Below are 19,797 nucleotides of genomic sequence, written 5' to 3'. Positions count from 1 at the left end.
AAATTCTATGTATCTTACGCTACAAGTCGAACGATATATGACTAAGAGACCATTTCTTTTATTTATATTTTGAAATATCTTTCTCTTTTGAGTGAGGGGTGACACCGCTCATGTTTAATGCTACACATTCAATCTTTTCTTACCTACTTCACAAATTTTAAAATGATAAGAATTATCATGTGTTACCTAATTCAACTTTTCCATATATTTTATATTCTAAAAATTTAATCGGTTTATGCTTATTTTATAATTTTTAATAAAACTATTTATGTAAAAATTAAATTTCTTATAAATTTGAATTGCAATTTAAATGAAATGCATTTAGTAATGTCAAACAATAGTTTTATGGATCAACAAAATTGTATAAATTTGAATTGTATTTAAATAACATATATTTAATAATGTCAGAGTGGTTCCATGGATGAACAAAATTGTATAAATTTAAATTGCAATTTAAGTGAAATATATTTAGTAATGTTAGAGTAGTTAATAATATTGTATCAATTTGAATTGCAATTTAAATTAAATATATTATATAGTAATGTCAAAAAAATTTAGAATAGTTCTATGAATTATAATTTTGACAAATATATCAATGTTATTGTATCTGAATTCGACCGGCATGTGTTTAAATGCTTTGCTGTTTGCCGCCTAAGATTCTAATGCAATATGCTATTGTGTTTGCAAATGTTCATCATTGTTTGCTCGACTCTCGCAATGGTTTAATGCTCTTCCAACATCCCTCTGGAGATAAGTATATTTTGTGGAATCCGAGTACCAAGAACACTCTCCTCGTCCCTTTGACTAAGGGCATTCGGGGTTTTTTCTGTTCTTGCAGTAGATATTAGGTATTGGAAACCTGGCAAAAAAACTGCATTTTTTTTTAAAATCTTTAACTTCCCCAAACACAAAGGTATTCTGTACATTTTCTATTCATGTAATGGCATATGGCTTAAACGCAAAGTGAAATACATCGGCAAAGTGAAGGACCTAGTTAATGATGATGATACTTCCACTAGTTTAGATAAAAGATTCGATTACTTGAACAAAAAGGTATTTGGATTATGTCGATACCGCCATTGAAGATGCTATGTTGATGTGTTTGTGATCATGTTAAGCTCCCTGATAGAGAACATAGCGTGACAAGGCTTAGAAGAAGAAAAGGGTGTATTGGTTCATGTGGGGAACGCCTTCAGTTTGCACAGATCGATGAACTTTTAAGATTAGTGCCAATTTGGGTGTTTAATGTTGATACTCGTGAATGGATTCTGATGCATTGTGTTAGCTTAGAGGCATTGATCAAACATCCTAATCTGGTTGATTTGAGGACCATGTTTCCAGCCATGAATGCAAAATTCCAGCCTTTAGCTTTTGATCCCGTTTTCGATGACGGTGTTATCATTTGGACTCCGAATCTTATCTTCTGCTATTACTATAAATCCGGCAACTTGGTGTCACTGCAATGCTCGGTTATGTTGAATGCTGAACTTAAATGTCCGCCGTGTGATGCCTTCCCCTTCACTCTATGCTTGGCCTCTTTAAAAGAACAAGTTATTCTTATTTTATATTAGTCAGTCCAACACCTTTTAATTTTTCAATTGCAGTGGCAAAGCGTCTCCACAGCTCAAGGATATAACAGGGACTTACATTCAACCAGATTATGGTCATTGCTTCTCTTTATTCAAGTCACTTAATGGCTTGTATTTTGTTTTTCATTTGAATTATATATTTCCTGCACCTATTACCAGTTTGACATTGTTTTCAGTAATCTAATTAAGTAGTTACATATACAATTCTATTAGAATCTTACTAATATGCTAGTTTATTTATTTCGAATGCCTTTTTTTTTTCTTTTGCTAGTTCGTCCATACTGTTTATTTCTTGCACCAGATAGATACTGGAATATTGATATATGAAATTATACATTGCATAGAATGAGAATTACACATGAACATATTATATGTACGATGTCTCCCATAGTTTTGGGAAATTAATCTCTTATACATGCACATGATGGGGTGATCATGTGTAATCTTTTCAAGGTACATATAATGTATAAAATATCATCGAGTTATGTATATTTCAAAAATATAAGATACATATTTAGTGAATTCAAAATGTTTTTTAGATTAGTTTTATAATTTATAATATTTAATTTTTTTAAAATTCATAACTGTTGCTTTAATAATATTTATTGTTGAAAACTTGAAATCTAATCCAATCACATGACTGTAATAACCTTTATACATTTTTAGTTTAGAATCGTAATTGAAGGCTGACATTTGGCATGGTTTGTGTAAATTGCTCTTGTTTTGTGTGCTTGCTTTTCCCATGTGGACAGAAGTCAGAAAAGAAGAAAAGGGTGCCAAATCCGTTCACATATAACTTCCTCTTAAATGGTTTCTATTGCATTACCTAATAACACAAAAAAATATCTGGCATCAAAACGTGTATGTTGCTTCTTCTTTTTTACAATAAATTTAACTACACCTAATCTAATAAGCCACAATTTTAGGATTTAAACTTATATGATGTTTTATATGGTGTTATAAATATATAATAATTAATTTTAATTTAACAATTAAAATTTTATCAAGTTATTATATAATAAATTAAAATATTATATTCATCACTAAAAAAAATATTAACGACTAGACTCAGATACATACCTTAAAAACTAAAAAGTATCGGATAACCTCATTTCTCGATCTGGGGCTTTCCTGATCTGATAAAAAAATTTGGAATTAATGGGTAATTTTGCGGCCTGGGTATTGGCAATTTGTTTGATATTTCAATCTGGATATGGGTTTTATCTCCCAGGTAGTTACCCTCGCAAACATGTAGTTGGATGCTATTTGTCTGTCAAAGTGAATTCTTTAACTTCCATCGACACTGAAATGTCATTTAGCTATTACAGTTTACCCTTTTGTAAGCCTAAGGAGGGTGTTAAGGATGGTGCTGAAAATCTTGGTGAGCTTCTCATGGGAGACCGGATTGAGAACTCACCGTATAGGTTTAAGATGTATACTAATGAGACTGAGATCTTCTTGTGTCAATCCAATAAGTTATCAGCTGATGATTTTAAGTTGTTGAAGGAGAGGAATGATGAGATGTATCAGGTTAACTTGATTCTCGACAATTTGACTGCGATAAGATATACTAAGAAAGAGGGTTTTATGTTGAGGTGGACAGAATACCCTGCTGGGGTTAACATACAGGACGCCTATTATGTGTTTAATCATTTGAAATTTAAGGTGCTTGTTCATAAGTATGAGGAAACGAATGTGGCTCGTATGAGGGGGATCGGGGATGCCGAGGTTATGCCCGGTATTGGCAATGGGGGATCGGATGTGCATGGATAGGTGGTTGTTGGTTTTGAGGTTGTTCCTTGCAGTGCCACGCATAATGGTAACTTGGTTAAGAACTTGAAATGTATGAAAAGTACCCATCTCCGATTTAATGCGACTCGACTACTGTATCAACGCCCATCAAGGAAGGTGAGCCAATTGTCTTCACCTATGAGGTTGCTTTTGAGGAGATTGATATCAAGTGGTCGTCTCGTTGAGATGCTTATTTGAAGATGGACGGATCCAAAGTCCATTGGTTCTCTCAATCTTGAATTCTCTTATGGTGATCACTTTCCTTGCTGGTATTGTACTTGTGATATTCTTAAGGACTGTCAGGCGCGATCTTACCCGATATGAGGAGCTTGACAAGGAGGCCCAAGCCCAGATGACTGAGGTGTTATCTGGGTGGAAGCTAGTTGTCGGGGATGTTTTCCGTGCCCCATCCAATCCTGCTCTCTTGTGTATTATGGTTGGGGATGGAGTTCAGATCCTTGGGATGGCAGTTGTGACAATATTATTTGCTGCTGTTGGGTTTATGTCACCAGCATCCCGTGGAACTCTTATTACAGGTATGCTACTTTTCTACCTTATTCTTGGTATTACAGCTGGTTATGTTTCAGTTCGTCTTTGGAGAACAATTGGCTGTGGCGATCACAGGGGATGGGCTTCCGTCGCTTGGAAGGCTGCGTGTTTCTTCCCTGGCATTGCCTTTTTGATACTGACCACTTTAAATTTCCTGTTGCGGGGAAGTCACAGCACAGGAGCTATTCCGTTTTCTCTCTTTGTTATTCTACTTCTGCTTTGGTTCTGCATCTCAGTTCCACTCACCTAATTGGTGGATACTTTGGGGCTAAGGCACCACATATCGAATACCCTGTTCGAACCAACCAGATCCCTCGGGAAATTCCAGTTCAGAATTACCCATCCCGGTTGTTAGTTCTTGGTGCTGGAACTTGCATGCATCTCTGTGTGGAGGACTGGAAATGGTGGTGGAAATCTTTCTTTGCTCCGGTTCAGTTGCAATCTACATCTTCTTGTACTCCATAAACTATCTCGTTTTTGATCTTAAGAGTTTGAGTGGACCTGTGTTCTCCACTCTCTACTTGGGGTATTCTCTCTTCATGGTTCTAGCAATCATGTTTGCGACAGGCACAGTCGGATTCCTTTCATCTTTCTGGTTTGTGGATTATTTATTCTCTTCGGTAAAGCTGGATTGAAGATACCTTCCCAAATATAAAAAAATCGGCACCTATCGTAATTGAAGAAGCTCGTGACAAAAGAATTCAACCCCTTTACGTTAGTCAATCGCCTGTTCTTGATACTTTGAGGTTTGTTTTGTTAGGTAACTTTAGTGAATGTAACATAAAAATATTCTCCACATTATTGCTTAGTTCTTTATCAGATGTCTATGAATCTATGATGCATAATCCGATTTGATCTGTACCAGTAACTTTGTTTGTGCTACCTACACTATATACTTGATACAGTTATTGAAGCTGAAATACTACTTGTCAGGATCCGGAAATTTCAATTTATAAAGGTGCCAGTTAGCTTTAGTACAATGGTTGCTTGAAGGGTAAGTTTACAAAAATGGAAGGTTATGTATTGCTTAATCATGGCAAAGAAATAAAAAGAAAAAAAAAGTTCCCAACTTATAGGTTAAATTGCTTAATTGTGAGTAAACTGAATATCAAGTGATGTACATGACAAGTTCATAAAGTTAGCAATCAACTCATACATGCAATGCAATACCCTAAGAGGAGATCATAGCAAGAAAGGTTCAGCATATTTGATGTGTATGGGGATGTAGAAATAATCTCTTACAGTATTACGGTCATTATAAAATGGTGCGACTACAACAGATGAACAAAGAAAAATGACAATGAAAGGAGATTGAACCAAGCAGGAAGAAAGAAAATAAATAATGGCTATGAGAAATTTACAGGGAGGATTCCATTGCCTCCAGAATCGTGACTTTTCATGCATTACTATTGGATCGTCTTTGATACTGTAATTCTGTGTCAAAGATGCACAAAAGTCAGAAGACATCATCAGTCAGTCAGTTAGTCAGTCAGTCAGTCATGCGGCTTTTCTGTTTCCGATTTCCAACCAGAAAAAGAACTTCACTTTTGCTTTAGGATCTTCAGAGGTTCAAAACAAAAGTAATGGGAGTATGACTGGGTATCTTTTTTTTTTCCTTTATCCAAATGGATTTGGTCCCATTGTAGGAAAAGTGTTGGGAGGATTAGATGCTGGTTGTCCACCTGCAGGTCTCTGAGTTGCATTTAAGAAACCCAGGTTGCGTTCATCACTGCCGAAACCACCTATACCTTGTGGTCTGCAATTGTGATTCAAAATCTTAACTTGTTTTCTATTTTCATGAAAGTTAGAACAAACCATTGTTTTTAAGCTTAATATGCATGCTAGTTTTAGGAAAACACTACTATATGTGCCTGCAAAGTTTTTGTGTCCAGCCATGTCACTTTTAGACCATACCATTTACATCGGCATGCTTTTAATACTGTCTTAATACTATGTGATCGATGCTAAATAATAGAAGACTACCAGAATGAAATGTAACCTGGGAGATGGAACACCACTGTGAGATTGATTCCCCATGTATGCACCTAGGATCATAAACGCCTTGTAAGCGTGAGAAAAACTACATTAGTATGAACATTTAGCATGATTAGAAGAGAAGTGAATTTACTAGAAGGCATAGCCAATGTGGAAGGTGATTCTGGCGTCATCATGGACGCAAAATGCGATGAATGGGATGGGGCATCAGTACTGGGTTTGGGAGACAAAGCAGTAGGATCTTGGATGCTAGGGAGGGTCCCAAGAATAGATGTCATCTGAGGAAACTACAAAACAATCAACAATTAAGCCATGTACGTTTTGAAGTTAGAGCAAGTTCATAGATACAAAAGATATGAATACTTTGGAGATATAGAAGCCGTGTCGGTGTATCAGAACAAGAATAAAAACTCTTGAAACCTCAAAAAAGAATTTTGATATAAAAATAGTGTCATTCATAAAATGATAATTATCAACTGAATTTAGAAAAGTCAAACTTTTTTTGTATTTTAAAAGATTTGAGAGTAAAAAAGCAATGACAAATTAGGTGCCTACTTGTGGTGCTTGTGCTGGAGTCGTATCGCCACTAAGATCAAATGGATTTGCCTTTGAAATGCTTGAAAATGCTGCTGAATGCTGAAAGCATATACATAAAGTTTAACCATTCCAAATATCAAGCAAGAATAAGCATAGAAGCTACAGAATTCAAAAATTCTATGGCACAGGATACCATTGCATTAGGATAATACTGCAAACCAAACGCAGCTCCATGTGGTAGACCAGTTTGCCAACCCGGAACTGCAGCAGGGGCAGACCCATAGCTTGTAGCAAAGAGATCCTGCTAGAAGGGCAGCATAAACTGTTAAGAGAATTCATAAACATCTTACACAATTGAAGACAACCATCACCTGCGGAAGTTCCTTTCTTCCGCCAGACTTTGTTTCTTCAGTTGATTTGGAGGTGGCTTCTGACGATTGTTCAGTAGAGGAAGAGGGTTGAGCATTATGCATCAGCAACGTTGTACCGGGCTGCAAATAATAACAAGAAGCAACAGAGTTAGCAAGTGAAATGAAGTTCACACCATATTTTATTAAAGTACGGTTATGTTTTTCAGGTTTATTTAGTTTCCAACAACTTCTAATCAATTCCAATGATAACCTGGCTATTCGATGCTTCAGTTGTTTGATTACTTTGTTCAGTAAAAAAGCTATTATCAGAAGCAGGGAAAAGGGAAGACTGATGTTTTTGCATGCTGGGAAAGACATGCCCGTGAGGGGATTGTACTTGTGGGACATTGACTGTCGGTGGAACTGGTGAAGAGCTGCTGGAACTTGTCAAAGTGAAAAGCTGTCCTTCAGGTGCTGCTGGAGAAATACTGTTTAATGAAGTGTTCTGTCCAGATGCAGTTGATGGAGCACCTGAGGTGCCCAGTACTGCTGAGACATTATCAACAGGTACCGCAGAGGGAGCTGCAAGATCAAATAGTAAAAAATCCAAAGGATTTGCATTGGAGGCCGGAGGTGCTTTTCCCTTTGAAGAGAGTTCATCTGATGACTGGTTACCACCTTTGCTTGATGGCGGCACTTGCTGCATATTTGGTGTTGCCGCAGCATTAGACGGCTCAGAATCCATACTGAAATCAATCAAACTTTCAATACCACTAGGTGGTGAAATCTTCTGCAAAGTGTAAAAATAACAACATAAGTGCAAAGAGTGTTCTGAAGCGCCACAAGGAATAGTAACACGGTACGAAAATCTGCCAAACTACTAAAAGCAAGTGACAAAGTTTTCAAACTGCTAAACTACAAGTAAAGCGTCATCCACAGCTTCCCCTGGGCACAAGTAAAATCTCACTCTACGAAGTCAGTTCATTCACAAATCTATTTATATGTATTAAGCATTCAAATACAAATAAATGGTTCGAATACACACATAAAATCCTTTTAGAGTCATATTACTTGAAGATGTAGCAACCTCACCTGGTTTTTAGCAACAGTATCCTTTCCAGTATTTTCTTTTGAATGTTCACCCACCTTCAAGGCAGGAGCATTCTCCCCCAAAATATCTCTAATGGGGCGCACCACTGGAGGTGCAGACCTATCCGATAGGTTGCTAGATGACATGCTTCGTGTCACAGGTTCTCTCTGTCGAATGTTGGGGTTATCTTTTTGTATGGCACTTCCAGGGCCATCACGATGGCGCCTGTGATCAATAATCTCAATGTGCCGATGGTTTCTAGGGGAACCTTCATATCTAGAATTTATTGACTCATTATAGAAACCCCTAACAGCACCACTTTTTCCAGCAGGACTAAATCCTTCATTAGAGCTCCATTCATGCCTATTACCATAAAGTGGACTTTTGGTTCTACCAGTAAACACAATGACCCTCTTGATTTCTGGGGATTCCGTCCTGTATCCCTGTATAATACGTACAGGAATCTATTAAGAGTAAAAACATTGGAGTGGCATTTGATTGAGAGCACCAAAAAAATTGTTGACTAAGCCATCAGTCACATGAAATATAAAATTTATGTGTACAATATATGTATATATAGGTGTGTGGGTGGTTAACCAGAAACATTACCACTTCCAGACTTGGAAGCCTTTCACTCCTCTCACCAGTGTATCTCCTATCCACATAGACATGCTTGATGAACTTTCGGAGCATATGAAGATTACTGAAAGCAAATATAGATGCATCAAGACATATTTCTAATGAGGCATAAAAGAATTTAAAGGAAAAAGATGCTTGATTACCTGGCATCAGGGTAAGAATTGCGTTGAGGATCCCATGCCTTGAAGTAAATTTGTCTTGCTCTCTGCAAAATAACGAGAAACAAGTTAGCAATAAGAAACCGGAAGCAAAGATATCAGAAATGATTGTTCATCACGGACCTCATTTCCTCCTTCTCGAAGAGCATTCTCTTCTTCTTCAGTAAATTTAGCCATTGATACAGATTTCACCCTATGAGTGAATTCCCTACTGAAATAATTTAAAAAACGCTCAAAGTCAAAAATGAAGTGCGCTAGACCTCATTATTATTGCGATTAGATCTCAAATATGAAATTACTAAAACTTACTGTATTCCGCTGCAGGTGGTGCAAACAAAAGTAGAGAAAGTGGTACAAACATATTGGGGACCCTGCCAAAAAAAAATTATTCAAAGTTTATACTTCAATTTAAAGAATATTAAATGCAATGCTTTTGATAAAAACAAAATTTCAAATGCATTGTCTAAGAAAAACAAGAGAAAAGGTAAAGCGTACCAAAAGATTGCAATTAATGCATCTTTTATTCTCGGGAAGTTTGAGAAGAGCTCGAATCGACTTCTCGATTTTCTCATCCTCCTTTAATTTCTTTTTATCGCCCATTTTTTTTCACAAAAAAGAAATAAAAAATTTACCCTTCTTCATCCAGAAGGAATCAGAATCCCAAATCACTAGAAATACGTGCAATCGTTTGGATAGAAAACAACATGACAATGCTAAGTTTCAAGCTTGATAGGTCCATTTGGTAAATTGAGGAAATTGTTTTTTTTCTCAGGAAACAAACATTTGCAACTTCATTGTTAACGAGAGAAGTGAGGGAAAGCAAGGAAATGAGAAGATGTTGAATTAAGCAATCAAACTAACAAAAAGAGAGAAAGTTGCCGGGAAAAACGGTTAGGCGACCCTTTTTGAGCCGTTGAATTTTGTTCACACCACATTCCCCTTTACTATTTCTTTAATTTTCTTATAAAGCAATCTTTTTATTTAAATATTTTATTGTTTTATAATTAGAATTGGCGGAAAGTAGAAATCATGGATTTAGAACATATCTCTAAAAATAATATACAATAAATAATGAAATGTATGATTTGAAATTAATTAATTGTAATAACATGTGAAATATATACAATATTAAAATTTAAAAATATTAAATTGTAAGTAAAACTAAATTTAAACACATAAATATAACAAATTAACAATATAACAATGTTTTAACATGAAGGATAGAAAATAAACAAATTGTGAATATTATTTAGCAATTTTTTGGTCTGGATAAATAAATAGTGATTGGATCTTAAAGAATGAAACAAATAAATAAAAAGTGAAAATGGAAAATTGCGAATCTTGAGGTGAAAGAGACAAACTCTAATTAAAACAATTACCTCGAGGAATCTATTGACAATGACCAGGTCAGTAGATGTCTAAGAGGGTTGGACTTAGAGCGTTTACTCCGGTCCATAATTAAATAATCATTGTTTGCCTCTAAAAGAAAATTAAATGAAATCTATAAAAAAAAATAAGTGGAAGGAAGATAAATGATATAATTAAGTGATAATGGAAGTGAAATGAAAGACTTCAACGCAATGATGATGCATAGTTGAGAAAAGCGAATAATGTTATGACTCGTGTAATAAAAACGAGATCCACTTAAAGTATTTGTGATAAGATTTAAGGGAATAGATATAAATTAAAAAAATCCAAATAAAAATTATGATTTGAGTTGTTAATATTGTACATAAAGAAGTTAAATGCTTTTAGAAAATAATAGTGAGTAAGTTTGATAATGGTAATAAATACAGGATATAAGTGTAAAGAAGTAAAAAACACACACTAAATTTATCCAATAAATTGGGAAATTAAATAATAATAAACCGAGCTAATCAAGGCCCGATCAATTATGCGATGGGTTAGGTATAAAATTTTAGTTTACATCTTTTACTAGGCACTCAAATGTATGGATCAAAACTCTTTTAATCTATGAATATTAAAAACTTTTAACAGGTAAAATTATTGATTTAAGGATTTATTTAACCACAAAATAAGTATAAAATATTGGTTAAACATGATGCAGTAGTTGTTTGAGTTTTTTTTTATATGTTAGTTTCTAATATCACATGTTTTATATGTATTTTTACATGTTTAATTTTTCAAATAATGTATTTTAATGATTATAATTAGTTGTAAAATATTTGAATTGTTAAATACAATTAAAAAATTATAGATCAATATTTTTTTGAATAATACTAAAAAATTTTGAATCCATAATTAAGGTGTATCATATTAATGTATAATATAGTTTTATTTTATATACTTAATGTAAAACAACATAATTTTAAAATAATAACTATTAAAAATACATAAATTATTTTGACAATTCAAATATAATACTTAAAAAGTTCTAATCATTATTAAAAATTTGTACAAACTATAAAAAGTTGATATATTACAAATTAAATATTTCACTATTCAATTTTTTACTTAATAGTTAATAAATTAATCATAATAACTTGTGGATACAATATGTTATATTTGACTACGTAAATATATTATTTATAATTTTTTATATATAAAATATTAATTTATTTATTATATAAATAATTAAAAATTTTATTTAAAAGCAAAGGAATATATATTTTTTTTTGTTAATGAAAACTTAATATCTAAAATATAATGCAATTCAAAATAAATAAATAAAAACATTTATCTAAAAATAATCAAAGCACCATGTGGGTTTTTTTTACCACAACGAAAAATCTCGAAAGGGAACTAGAGTAACAATCCTCCATCTCCACCTTTTTAACGTGTCTTACACTACTCGTTTAAAAACAGGGGGCATATACTATTTCCTTCCGATGTGGGACACGATACTTTTGTTTTGCTGTCAAACATAATCCTTTACTAAAGCATTTTAAATACAAACATTTTGAGTCCATTCATAAGCTAAATGACAACAATGGAACGTTAAGCGAACAGCATATTAGCAACGTTCCTTCGAGGAGAAAAAAGTTCCTTGGTTTCAGTTTCTACTGCCAATCGAATTCTCGTGATAAAAAAACAAGTTCACTCGTCGCAAATTATAAGCACATTCGATCTTGATCTGGATCTGACTCTTCAATTTATTCATTTGTCGAAAATTTCTTCTTCAATTTCGTTTTATTTCAAATTAAGGTCGATCTGGTATATTAGGGTCTGGGTTCCAGATCTCTCCGTTTCAAGTAAGAATCTCCGTCAATATTTTTCTACTTTTTTAGTTGCAAAGGGAATCGAAGAATTATTGGGAATCGAATGTTAGTTTAGGGATTTTCAATTTTGGGAGTTTCGATTTTAAGACCGAGGAGGTTAACCAAAAAGAAAGGAAAGGAAAAGATGCATGCAAAAGTGGCACAATCATCATTTAGAGATCGGACGCAAGAATTTCAGAGCGTAGCAGATAGGTTCAGGAAGTCAATCTCGTCTGGGCAGGGCCAAAATGGGCCGAGTAGTAGAACGTCGAGAGCGGAGGAAAAGAGATCTATGGTTGCGCATCAATCGGAGTTTAATAGGAAGGCTTCTAAGATTGGATTTGGAATTCATCAGACTTCGCAGAAGCTTTCGAAGTTAGCAAAATGTTAGTGCTTATATCAGTTTCATTTACAATTATCTATATTTCTTTAAAGAAATGCACAATAAATAGAGGTTTATATGCTGTAGTTTTCAGAACTATGCTCCTCCATCTCTGCCCCTCTCTTCCTTTTTTCTTCCCCGTGGTTTGGTAGGAATTGAATTAACAAAATATATGACTTGACCATCAGAATTGAAGTAGGAAATTTCCCCACATTGGTTTGTCCTGGTTTAAATTATACTGATTTTGTAGTTGAACTTGATGAAATCCAGTGTGCACAACTGTCAATGACAGCTATAATAGGAGACAAACAGACTAGGTATTGGTAGGACTTTGTCATTGATGTTTGTTGTTATCATAGTTACTATGATCCCACATATTATTCATTCACTATGTCGTTCTTGTCCTGTGTTTTGCTTGCTTTTCCAGTGGCTAAGAGGACTTCAGTTTTCGATGACCCTACAAAGGAAATCCAGGAGCTCACTGCAGTTATCAAGCAGGATATCACTACACTTAATTCTGCTGTGGTAGACCTTCAGCTTTTCTGCAATTCTAGGAATGAAGGTGGTATCTCCAGTGACACATCTAGTCATTCAACCACAGTTGTTGATGACTTGAAGAATCGCTTGATGAGTGCAACAAAAGAGTTCAAAGATGTTCTCACCATGCGAACAGAGGTAAGGCTTAGTTTTTCTCTATTTGCTCGTTTAGTTTGTCATTGGCAATTGATGTTTGTTGAATTGCCTTGTACAGAATTTAAAAGTTCATGAGAACAGAAGACAGTTATTTTCATCCAATGCTTCGAAAGATTCTCCAAATCCTTTTGTACGGCAGCGTCCTCTGGCCATCAAATCAGCAGCTGGAGCTTCAAACAACCTTCCTCAATGGGCCAATGGCAATAAATCTTCATCACAATTGTTTCCGAGGTAAATTTACCACCATTATTTCACAAGATACGTACCCTTGACTGATTAATTGGGGAAAATATTTTAGCCCTCAGAAGTCTAGAATTTTAGTTGGGAAATTCTTAGTCCATTTAATTATAATTTGTTACTGAATATTCTTGGAACATTTCTTAAAATCGCTATTGTACTATTTTAGTGTTAGGGGATTTGATTTGGATTCTGATTTTGTTGGGATTTAATTATGATTTGATTTCCTAGATTTTCTTTGGGAGTTTAAATGAAACTATCCTAATTAATTAAGATACTTTGCTGTCATATTTTTGTTTTCCTTATTAGAATATGAAATTAAGGTTTTGCATCTTGTTTCCTAAATTGTGAACCTCTATTTTAGAGTTAATTATTTTTGAATAAAACAAGCTGAAAGTTCCAGTAAGTTAAAAGGGGGGCAACTCCCTTAGAGTTCCAAGGTAGGCAATTCCCTTAGAGTTCCACAAGGAATCAAATAAGGGAAAAGGCCTCTTTCTTGGATTTGATTTTTGTGTTACTCGTCCAATGATTTGATCCGCAACTTGGGACCATAACAGCACAAAATTCTAGTATTGCATGTGCTTGTGATGTTGCATCTGTTTTTATTCTTCACAATCTTCTTTTATTTGTTTTCCTTTCTTTTGTCTAGTTCTTTTGAACCAACCATTGTTCACTGATTCTGTTTTATTCTAGTTGGTTTTAACTTCTTATATGAAACTATCTCAACTTGAAATTCTAGACACTGATGAACTTCATTTTTGGTTCTTAATTATACAGAAAGCAGATGGATGGTGAGAGTCAGCCATTGCTCCAGCAGCAACAGCAACAAATGGTTCCCCAGCAAGACAGTTACATGCAGAGCAGAGCTGAAGCTCTTCAAAATGTAGAATCTACAATTCATGAGCTAGGCACCATTTTCAACCAGCTAGCTACTCTGGTTTCTCAACAAGGAGAAATAGCTATCAGGTTTCTTCTTTTTTTGAACATGTGAAAGTATTTTATTGCTAAATTATCACTTGCTATGTAAGGTGTTCTATGTCATGGCGTGCTGTATTCTGTTAATGTTATAGCAACAGTGTGGTCATTGATTAATTTGACTAAGCTAATTATTTGGCTTACAAGTGAAGTTTGACCAAATAGTTTATTAAGGCTATGAAAAATCTCATGCACTTAAACTTAGTAGAGTGTCATGTAATTGCATAGTTGTGTTAGAAGCAATGATAGAATTCAATAATCAAAGATAAATGGCGGTTATCATCCTGGTATTCAAAATTATATACAGAATTATTAATGTAGTTTTCTGGGTTGTTACGCCAGATGTCCTTCCTATTTGGCTACTCTTAGTTATCGGGTGTGCATCATGGTTTGGTATTTGGGAAAATTTGAGAAGTCATTTTGTTCAATGTATTGATATTTTCCCTTAGCATTCATCTTGTAACTGATATATGGACTACTGGACCGTGGTGATGTTTTGTTGTCAGGATTGATGAAAACATGGACGACACCTTAGCGAAAGTGGAGGGAGCACAAGGACAATTGCTCAAGTACCTAAACGGCATATCGTCAAACAGGTGGTTGATGATGAAGATATTTTTTGTATTGATATTTTTCCTGATGGTTTTCCTATTCTTTGTGGCATAGTCATAGTCAGTTATAAAGTGAGATGGTTGGTTGAAAAGAGAGAAAGAAAATGATAGTGCCTGCCCTATCCGCCTTTTCTTACTGCTATATATATAATATTATAACACTATCCTTTTTGGTTTAAGCCACAATACCCAGTTGTGCATCAAAGTTTTTTTCACCCTGCCTGATGTGTATGTAGAGGGTACATGTAAATTGGAAACAATGAGAGTGGCAGAAACTATTTCCCCCCCCCCTTTTTTTTAAAATTCAAATTAATTATTGCGGGGAGTTTTATTCAGACAAAATTGCTCCCTATTATTCTCCCTTGCTTTTACAATGTTTGATGATATATATATATATATGTAGCAACTTAAACTTGGATTTGCTTGCTTTGACATTGTGATTCACTTTATTTTGCTCTGCATTCGTATGGTTTTCCTTGGCTAAAGGAATAAAAAATTCCTTCATTTAGAGTTTTCAATATGCTTTGTAATTAAAGTGAAAGAGCCTGGGGTTCTTTTAGACCTGTCAGAATCCTATGATGTTACCTTTATCAAATGTTTTTAAAATGATTTTATCTTTAATGAGATTTTATTGATAGAATAGTAATTTTTAAAGGGTAAAAGTATAATGGTAGTACTTGTATTAAAAGATTATTATATGTTGTCTTTTCACTCAAAAAAGAGTAAAATAGCGTCTATACAATAGATATAAAGTTTTATTTATTTTTACAATAAAAAACTGATGAAATGATTAAGCAATTACATGTTAGGTGTTATTTATATTTTATAACGATATTTAGGAATTAGTTTTTAATAGTAAAAATGAACAAAATTTATTTGGTTATCTTGTATACATTGCTTTGTTCATTTTTTTAAATATTTTTACCTAATTTAAAGTATTAATATATTTAGTGTGAGTTTTGTATATATAAGTTCATAAATTAGTAAAATTAAAACAAAACAAATTCTCTTCATAATTTTAAATATTATAATTTAAAATTCAAAAAGTATTGATTAAACTAAAATGTAAAAAGTAAGTGGGTAATTGTCACAATTCCACAGAAATTAAAATTTAAAAATTAAATCGATAACTATCATAATTTAAGCAAGAGAAATCTCATTTTCATTTGTTACAAACAAACAAAAGGGGGAAATTACATTTGTTTTGTGCGAACGCGAACAAATGTGGTTGAAGACTTTTACCACGCATTGAAATTTCCAGAAATTATAATTGTAATCAGATAGATTGTGGTTTGCCATTTGTGGGTTTAAAATACCACATTATTTTGATTTCGTCCATCTTGCCCTCACCCACATACATCATCCTCCCCAATTTCATCACATTATTATTACCCATTTAACCATTTAACGTTATCTCCTCCACTCCCAGTATAAACCTAACCCTACCCCACGGCCTTAGCTAACACTCGGCAAACAAACACGCTTCATTTCAAACCCTAAGCTTTTTTTCACCAGAAACATACTCACCTTCCTTATATACGATCACTTCCTTTTTCAACAAACCCTAAACAATCATCTCGTCATCTCACACTAATTTAAAAAAAAAAAACAAATCTCGTTTTTAGCATCTCGATCTTCGTTTTTTTTAGTACTTTTTTTCGAATATTCGTATATTTGTCGATTCGACTGTTTTTTGTTATTTGATTTTGAGGGAACAGGGAGAGATGGTGGGAGGAGGAAGCAGGAGAGACGAAGGATCTATGGTGATCAACAACACCAACGTGTTTGCGGCTCTTGAAACTCTACGGAAGAAGAAGAAGTCTGATAAGGACCGAGGTTCTTCTAAAAAGTCTTCTTCTAAGTCTCAGCAATCACAACCGCAAAAAGAATCTGAACCGCAGGTCTTTTGGGCTCCGGCACCGCTTAATGTCAAATCATGGGCCGATGTTGATGACGATGACGATGACGATTATTATGCTACAACCGCTCCTCCTCAGTCGGTTTGGGGATCCTCCGAGCCGTCTCATGAAGATAAGACCGTCAACGAAGAGGTGAATTGACTTACTGATTAAACGATCGTTTTTTTTCTTCTAATTTGACTGCTATGAAATCAGTTAGTGTAATTTTGTGAAGTTCTTGTTGATTTTATTTTGTTATATTTTCAATGGTTGAGGATGATTATGCGATGGTAAATTGTGGAAAGGAAGCCTCTTAGTCAATGATTGGAAAATGAACCTTAAGCATCCCATAGTTGGACCAATGGCTTTATGGCTTAAACTGTTAGCATATTTGTCTATGGAGTTCGGCGTGAGGTTGAGATGTTTGGGTTCTCATATATCATAGTTAAATTGGATGTTAAATTGGAGGTATTTATGGTGATAGTAATTCATATGAGAATGTTTCTATAGAAATTATTTTCAGAAGGTTCTACTGAATTTCAGGAGATTATGAAATTTACTAGCCGATAGATGCTACTTAAGGTCTTTTTTTACCGGAAGTAGATTAAAATCATGCAAGTTCATAGTGAAGACTTTGCACATCTATTTATCTTTAGAATGCTAATTTTTCTGATTGTATTACTAAGAAAGCTATTATGTTAGCTAAGGTGAAAAGATATTCTGTTTTGTCTTTCTCCATGGAAGGTGTTTTTCTTCTTGTTCTTTCATATTTTATTTTGATATTATTGAAATCATGAGTGGTGAATTTTAGCTTTGGTTTTCTTTCTATATATATATTTCTAATTTAATGGAATTTATTTAGTAGTATAGTGCTCCCAGCACTTGAGGATCACTTTGCTAAAAGCTTCCCAAAATCTGGACTTTTTGTTATAGTATTATTTTTTCAAGGAAACCCAATTTACTTTCACACTCCTGCATTTTTGTTTGACATGGATTTTACTTCCTCTTTGTTTGTCAACAAAATATATAGGAATATTGGTGTATCTTTTCATTCCTGTGGTTTAGTTTAGTACTTTAAAGATTTATTGTAGTCTTGTCACTTAAAAGCATAAATCATTACGATGTCGGATTTTATTTTAGTTCTCTCTTCTAAGTGGAAATTCATTTTTATGCTTCTTGCAATCTAAGGTTGAAGAAGAAGTGGAAAAAAAAACAATTGGATTAATTGTCTTGGAGAATAAGTGAATAGCATATAAGATATAACATTGTGACTACAGTTACTGGCAAAGAGCCAGCTTGGTTTCCTTCTGGGCCTTCCCAAGTCTCAGGTCCATTTGTTCTTTCGTTACTCCGTCAAAAAGATGAGTCCCTTGAGCATAAATCATTTATCCTGTATGATTGGATGACTATAGTTGATACAGGATGAAAGTCGGAAATTAGTTTGCTTTGGACAAACTATGTCTCATTAAATTTTAATTGATCTGGGATGACAGGATAGTGAGAGTGAAGAAGATATTTTAGATGAAGGTGATGATGATATAGAGGAAGATCATGATCATGAACCAGAGGTTCCAGTACATCCTGAGCCTTTGCCAAAAAGGGTTCCTGAAGTTCCTCTGCCACCTAAGGAGCCAGAAAGACAACTTTCAAAGAAAGAGAGGAAGAAAAAGGAGCTTGCTGAGCTGGAGGCTCTTCTTGCTGATTTTGGAGTAACACAGAAGGAGAGCAATGGCCAGGATGAGTCGCGTGGTAATTTAACCAACTTAGTGCAACATTTTGCCCCTAGTTTTTGTGGAAAGTCGGTATTTTTGTTATGTATTCCTTTCGTTAAGTTCCAATAACAGTAGAATCAAATCTTAGATGGTTTTGTTGCGACAACAGTAGTTGATGATTCAAGTTGTCTCTTGGGACACAATGCATAACAACCTTAAAGCTGTTCGTGAGTCCAAGTTTGAAAATCTGAAAATTTTCTCTCAAGTGCAAGCATGCACGCAACCTTTTTATATTTACATGTTATCATTTTTAAGGTTATATGTTGTTTGCTTGGCTGTAAATAAGCCCGTGCACGTATGAAGGATGGCATTTCTAGTCCAGAACAATTTCTTTGCTTAAATATCTACATAAAGGAAGTCTCTTCTAAGCTTGGTTGTTATCTCTTATACTGCAGATGTTGCACAAGAAAAGAAAGATGGAGAGGGAGAAAAGAAGGAAAATCCTCCAGGGGAGTCTAAAAGTGCCAAGAAGAAGAAAAAGAAGGATAAATCGAAGGAGGGTAAAGAATCACAGGATCAGCTGACGAGTACAGATGCCACCAATGGGCCATATGAAGCTGCTGGAACTGAACAGAATGAGGAGGATGCATCAGCTGTTGACGTGAAAGAGCGGCTAAAGAAGATGGCATCTATGAAGAAGAAGAAATCCAGTAAAGACATGGATGCAGCTGCAAAAGCTGCTGCACAAGAGGCTGCTGCAAGGAGTGCAAGGCTTGCTGCTGCAAAGAAGAAAGAGAAGAACCATTACAATCAGCAACCAGTGCGGTAAACGCCTCCTTTTTTGTTCTACATTACATATACATATATGAACATGTTTTCTCGTTGTTCATTCAACAATGCGAAATAAACAGTGGGCCAAAAGATGACTGTTTTAGTTTTATTTGAATGGACGAGAAGAAAGTTTGATCTGTTTTTTTTGCTTTTTGGATCCTATTGTTTCTCCTTTATCATGGATTTGGAACTCATTTGTTATGGCACTTCTTTATGCTAAAAATTCTTCATTGGACAGCATTTCAAATATTTGAGCATTACATATTCTTGCTGCTAAGCATTTTTTGCATTGGCCAATGATATATGCTTTTTATAGCAAAGCAATTCCATTAGTAATTATGAGTAGCCACATGCACCTTCGATATTCACTTAGAACCAGTGCTTCTATGATGTCTAGTGTCACCACCCCCCATGAGGAATGGTTAAATGGTTTATTAGGATTTTTTTTCAAGCATCATTGTTGGGGTTCCAGAATCATTATTGGTTATCAATATCATCATACAATGGGAGTATAATTGTTTTTGTCCACTCAACAGACAACA

General features: G+C 34.4%; 3 protein-coding genes and 1 pseudogene across 5 annotated transcripts; 3 read left to right on the top strand and 1 right to left on the bottom strand.

The window, feature by feature from the left end:
- Positions 1-2,687: 2,687 nt before the first annotated feature.
- LOC121217433 (transmembrane 9 superfamily member 11-like) lies at positions 2,688-4,868 on the top strand (annotated as a pseudogene).
- Positions 4,869-5,114: 246 nt separating this feature from the next.
- Positions 5,115-9,536, bottom strand: LOC107907311 (probable ADP-ribosylation factor GTPase-activating protein AGD14). Of its 3 annotated transcripts, none has more exons than XM_041093017.1 (13): positions 9,194-9,535; positions 9,008-9,069; positions 8,822-8,909; positions 8,684-8,745; positions 8,511-8,604; positions 7,904-8,344; positions 7,083-7,601; positions 6,833-6,952; positions 6,655-6,762; positions 6,480-6,560; positions 6,058-6,211; positions 5,913-5,974; positions 5,115-5,685 (listed from the first exon to the last, which is right to left on the bottom strand). In XM_041093017.1, the coding sequence occupies exons 1-13, from the start codon at positions 9,296-9,298 to the stop codon at positions 5,656-5,658; spliced, it is 1,926 nt and encodes a 641-aa protein (XP_040948951.1). In that variant the 5' UTR covers positions 9,299-9,535; the 3' UTR covers positions 5,115-5,655. The 3 variants fall into 3 exon arrangements, 2 of the variants coding, with proteins under 2 accessions (XP_040948951.1, XP_016690137.1); XM_016834648.2 differs by having other exon boundaries at positions 5,929-5,974; XR_001686871.2 differs by having other exon boundaries at positions 5,589-5,685; positions 5,929-5,974; positions 6,058-6,173; positions 9,194-9,536.
- Positions 9,537-11,610: 2,074 nt separating this feature from the next.
- LOC107907310 (syntaxin-32) lies at positions 11,611-15,246 on the top strand. Its single transcript, XM_016834647.2, has 5 exons — positions 11,611-12,302; positions 12,726-12,973; positions 13,050-13,222; positions 14,006-14,194; positions 14,710-15,246. Exons 1-5 carry the CDS (start codon positions 12,062-12,064, stop codon positions 14,867-14,869), a joined length of 1,011 nt encoding a protein of 336 aa, XP_016690136.1. The 5' UTR covers positions 11,611-12,061; the 3' UTR covers positions 14,870-15,246.
- A 721-nt stretch (positions 15,247-15,967) lies between these two features.
- On the top strand, positions 15,968-19,495 carry LOC121217432 (nucleolin). Its single transcript, XM_041093016.1, has 3 exons — positions 15,968-16,865; positions 18,206-18,461; positions 18,880-19,495. Exons 1-3 carry the CDS (start codon positions 16,539-16,541, stop codon positions 19,251-19,253), a joined length of 957 nt encoding a protein of 318 aa, XP_040948950.1. The 5' UTR covers positions 15,968-16,538; the 3' UTR covers positions 19,254-19,495.
- The last annotated feature ends 302 nt before the right edge of the window (positions 19,496-19,797 follow it).

Source organism: Gossypium hirsutum, chromosome D05 (assembly GCF_007990345.1).
Source record: "Gossypium hirsutum isolate 1008001.06 chromosome D05, Gossypium_hirsutum_v2.1, whole genome shotgun sequence".
NCBI lineage: Eukaryota > Viridiplantae > Streptophyta > Magnoliopsida > Malvales > Malvaceae > Gossypium > Gossypium hirsutum.
This window is presented reverse-complemented; position numbering and strand designations above follow the sequence as displayed.

What these genes read in the sequence shown, in the direction of transcription:
- LOC107907311 (XM_016834648.2), bottom strand. Translation starts at nt 9,298, where the DNA reads ATGGGCGATAAAAAGAAATTAAAGGAGGATGAGAAAATCGAGAAGTCG. An exon ending in GAAGAAAGGAACTTCCGCAG is followed by an intron (nt 6,763 to 6,832) that starts GTGATGGTTGTC and finishes CCCTTCTAGCAG; the next exon opens with GATCTCTTTGCTACAAGCTA. An exon ending in AGTATTATCCTAATGCAATG is followed by an intron (nt 6,561 to 6,654) that starts GTATCCTGTGCC and finishes ATATGCTTTCAG; the next exon opens with CATTCAGCAGCATTTTCAAG.
- LOC107907310 (XM_016834647.2), top strand. Translation starts at nt 12,062, where the DNA reads ATGCATGCAAAAGTGGCACAATCATCATTTAGAGATCGGACGCAAGAA. An exon ending in GCTTTCGAAGTTAGCAAAAT is followed by an intron (nt 12,303 to 12,725) that starts GTTAGTGCTTAT and finishes TTGCTTTTCCAG; the next exon opens with TGGCTAAGAGGACTTCAGTT. An exon ending in TTCTCACCATGCGAACAGAG is followed by an intron (nt 12,974 to 13,049) that starts GTAAGGCTTAGT and finishes TGCCTTGTACAG; the next exon opens with AATTTAAAAGTTCATGAGAA.
- LOC121217432 (XM_041093016.1), top strand. Translation starts at nt 16,539, where the DNA reads ATGGTGGGAGGAGGAAGCAGGAGAGACGAAGGATCTATGGTGATCAAC. An exon ending in ATAAGACCGTCAACGAAGAG is followed by an intron (nt 16,866 to 18,205) that starts GTGAATTGACTT and finishes CTGGGATGACAG; the next exon opens with GATAGTGAGAGTGAAGAAGA. An exon ending in TGGCCAGGATGAGTCGCGTG is followed by an intron (nt 18,462 to 18,879) that starts GTAATTTAACCA and finishes CTTATACTGCAG; the next exon opens with ATGTTGCACAAGAAAAGAAA.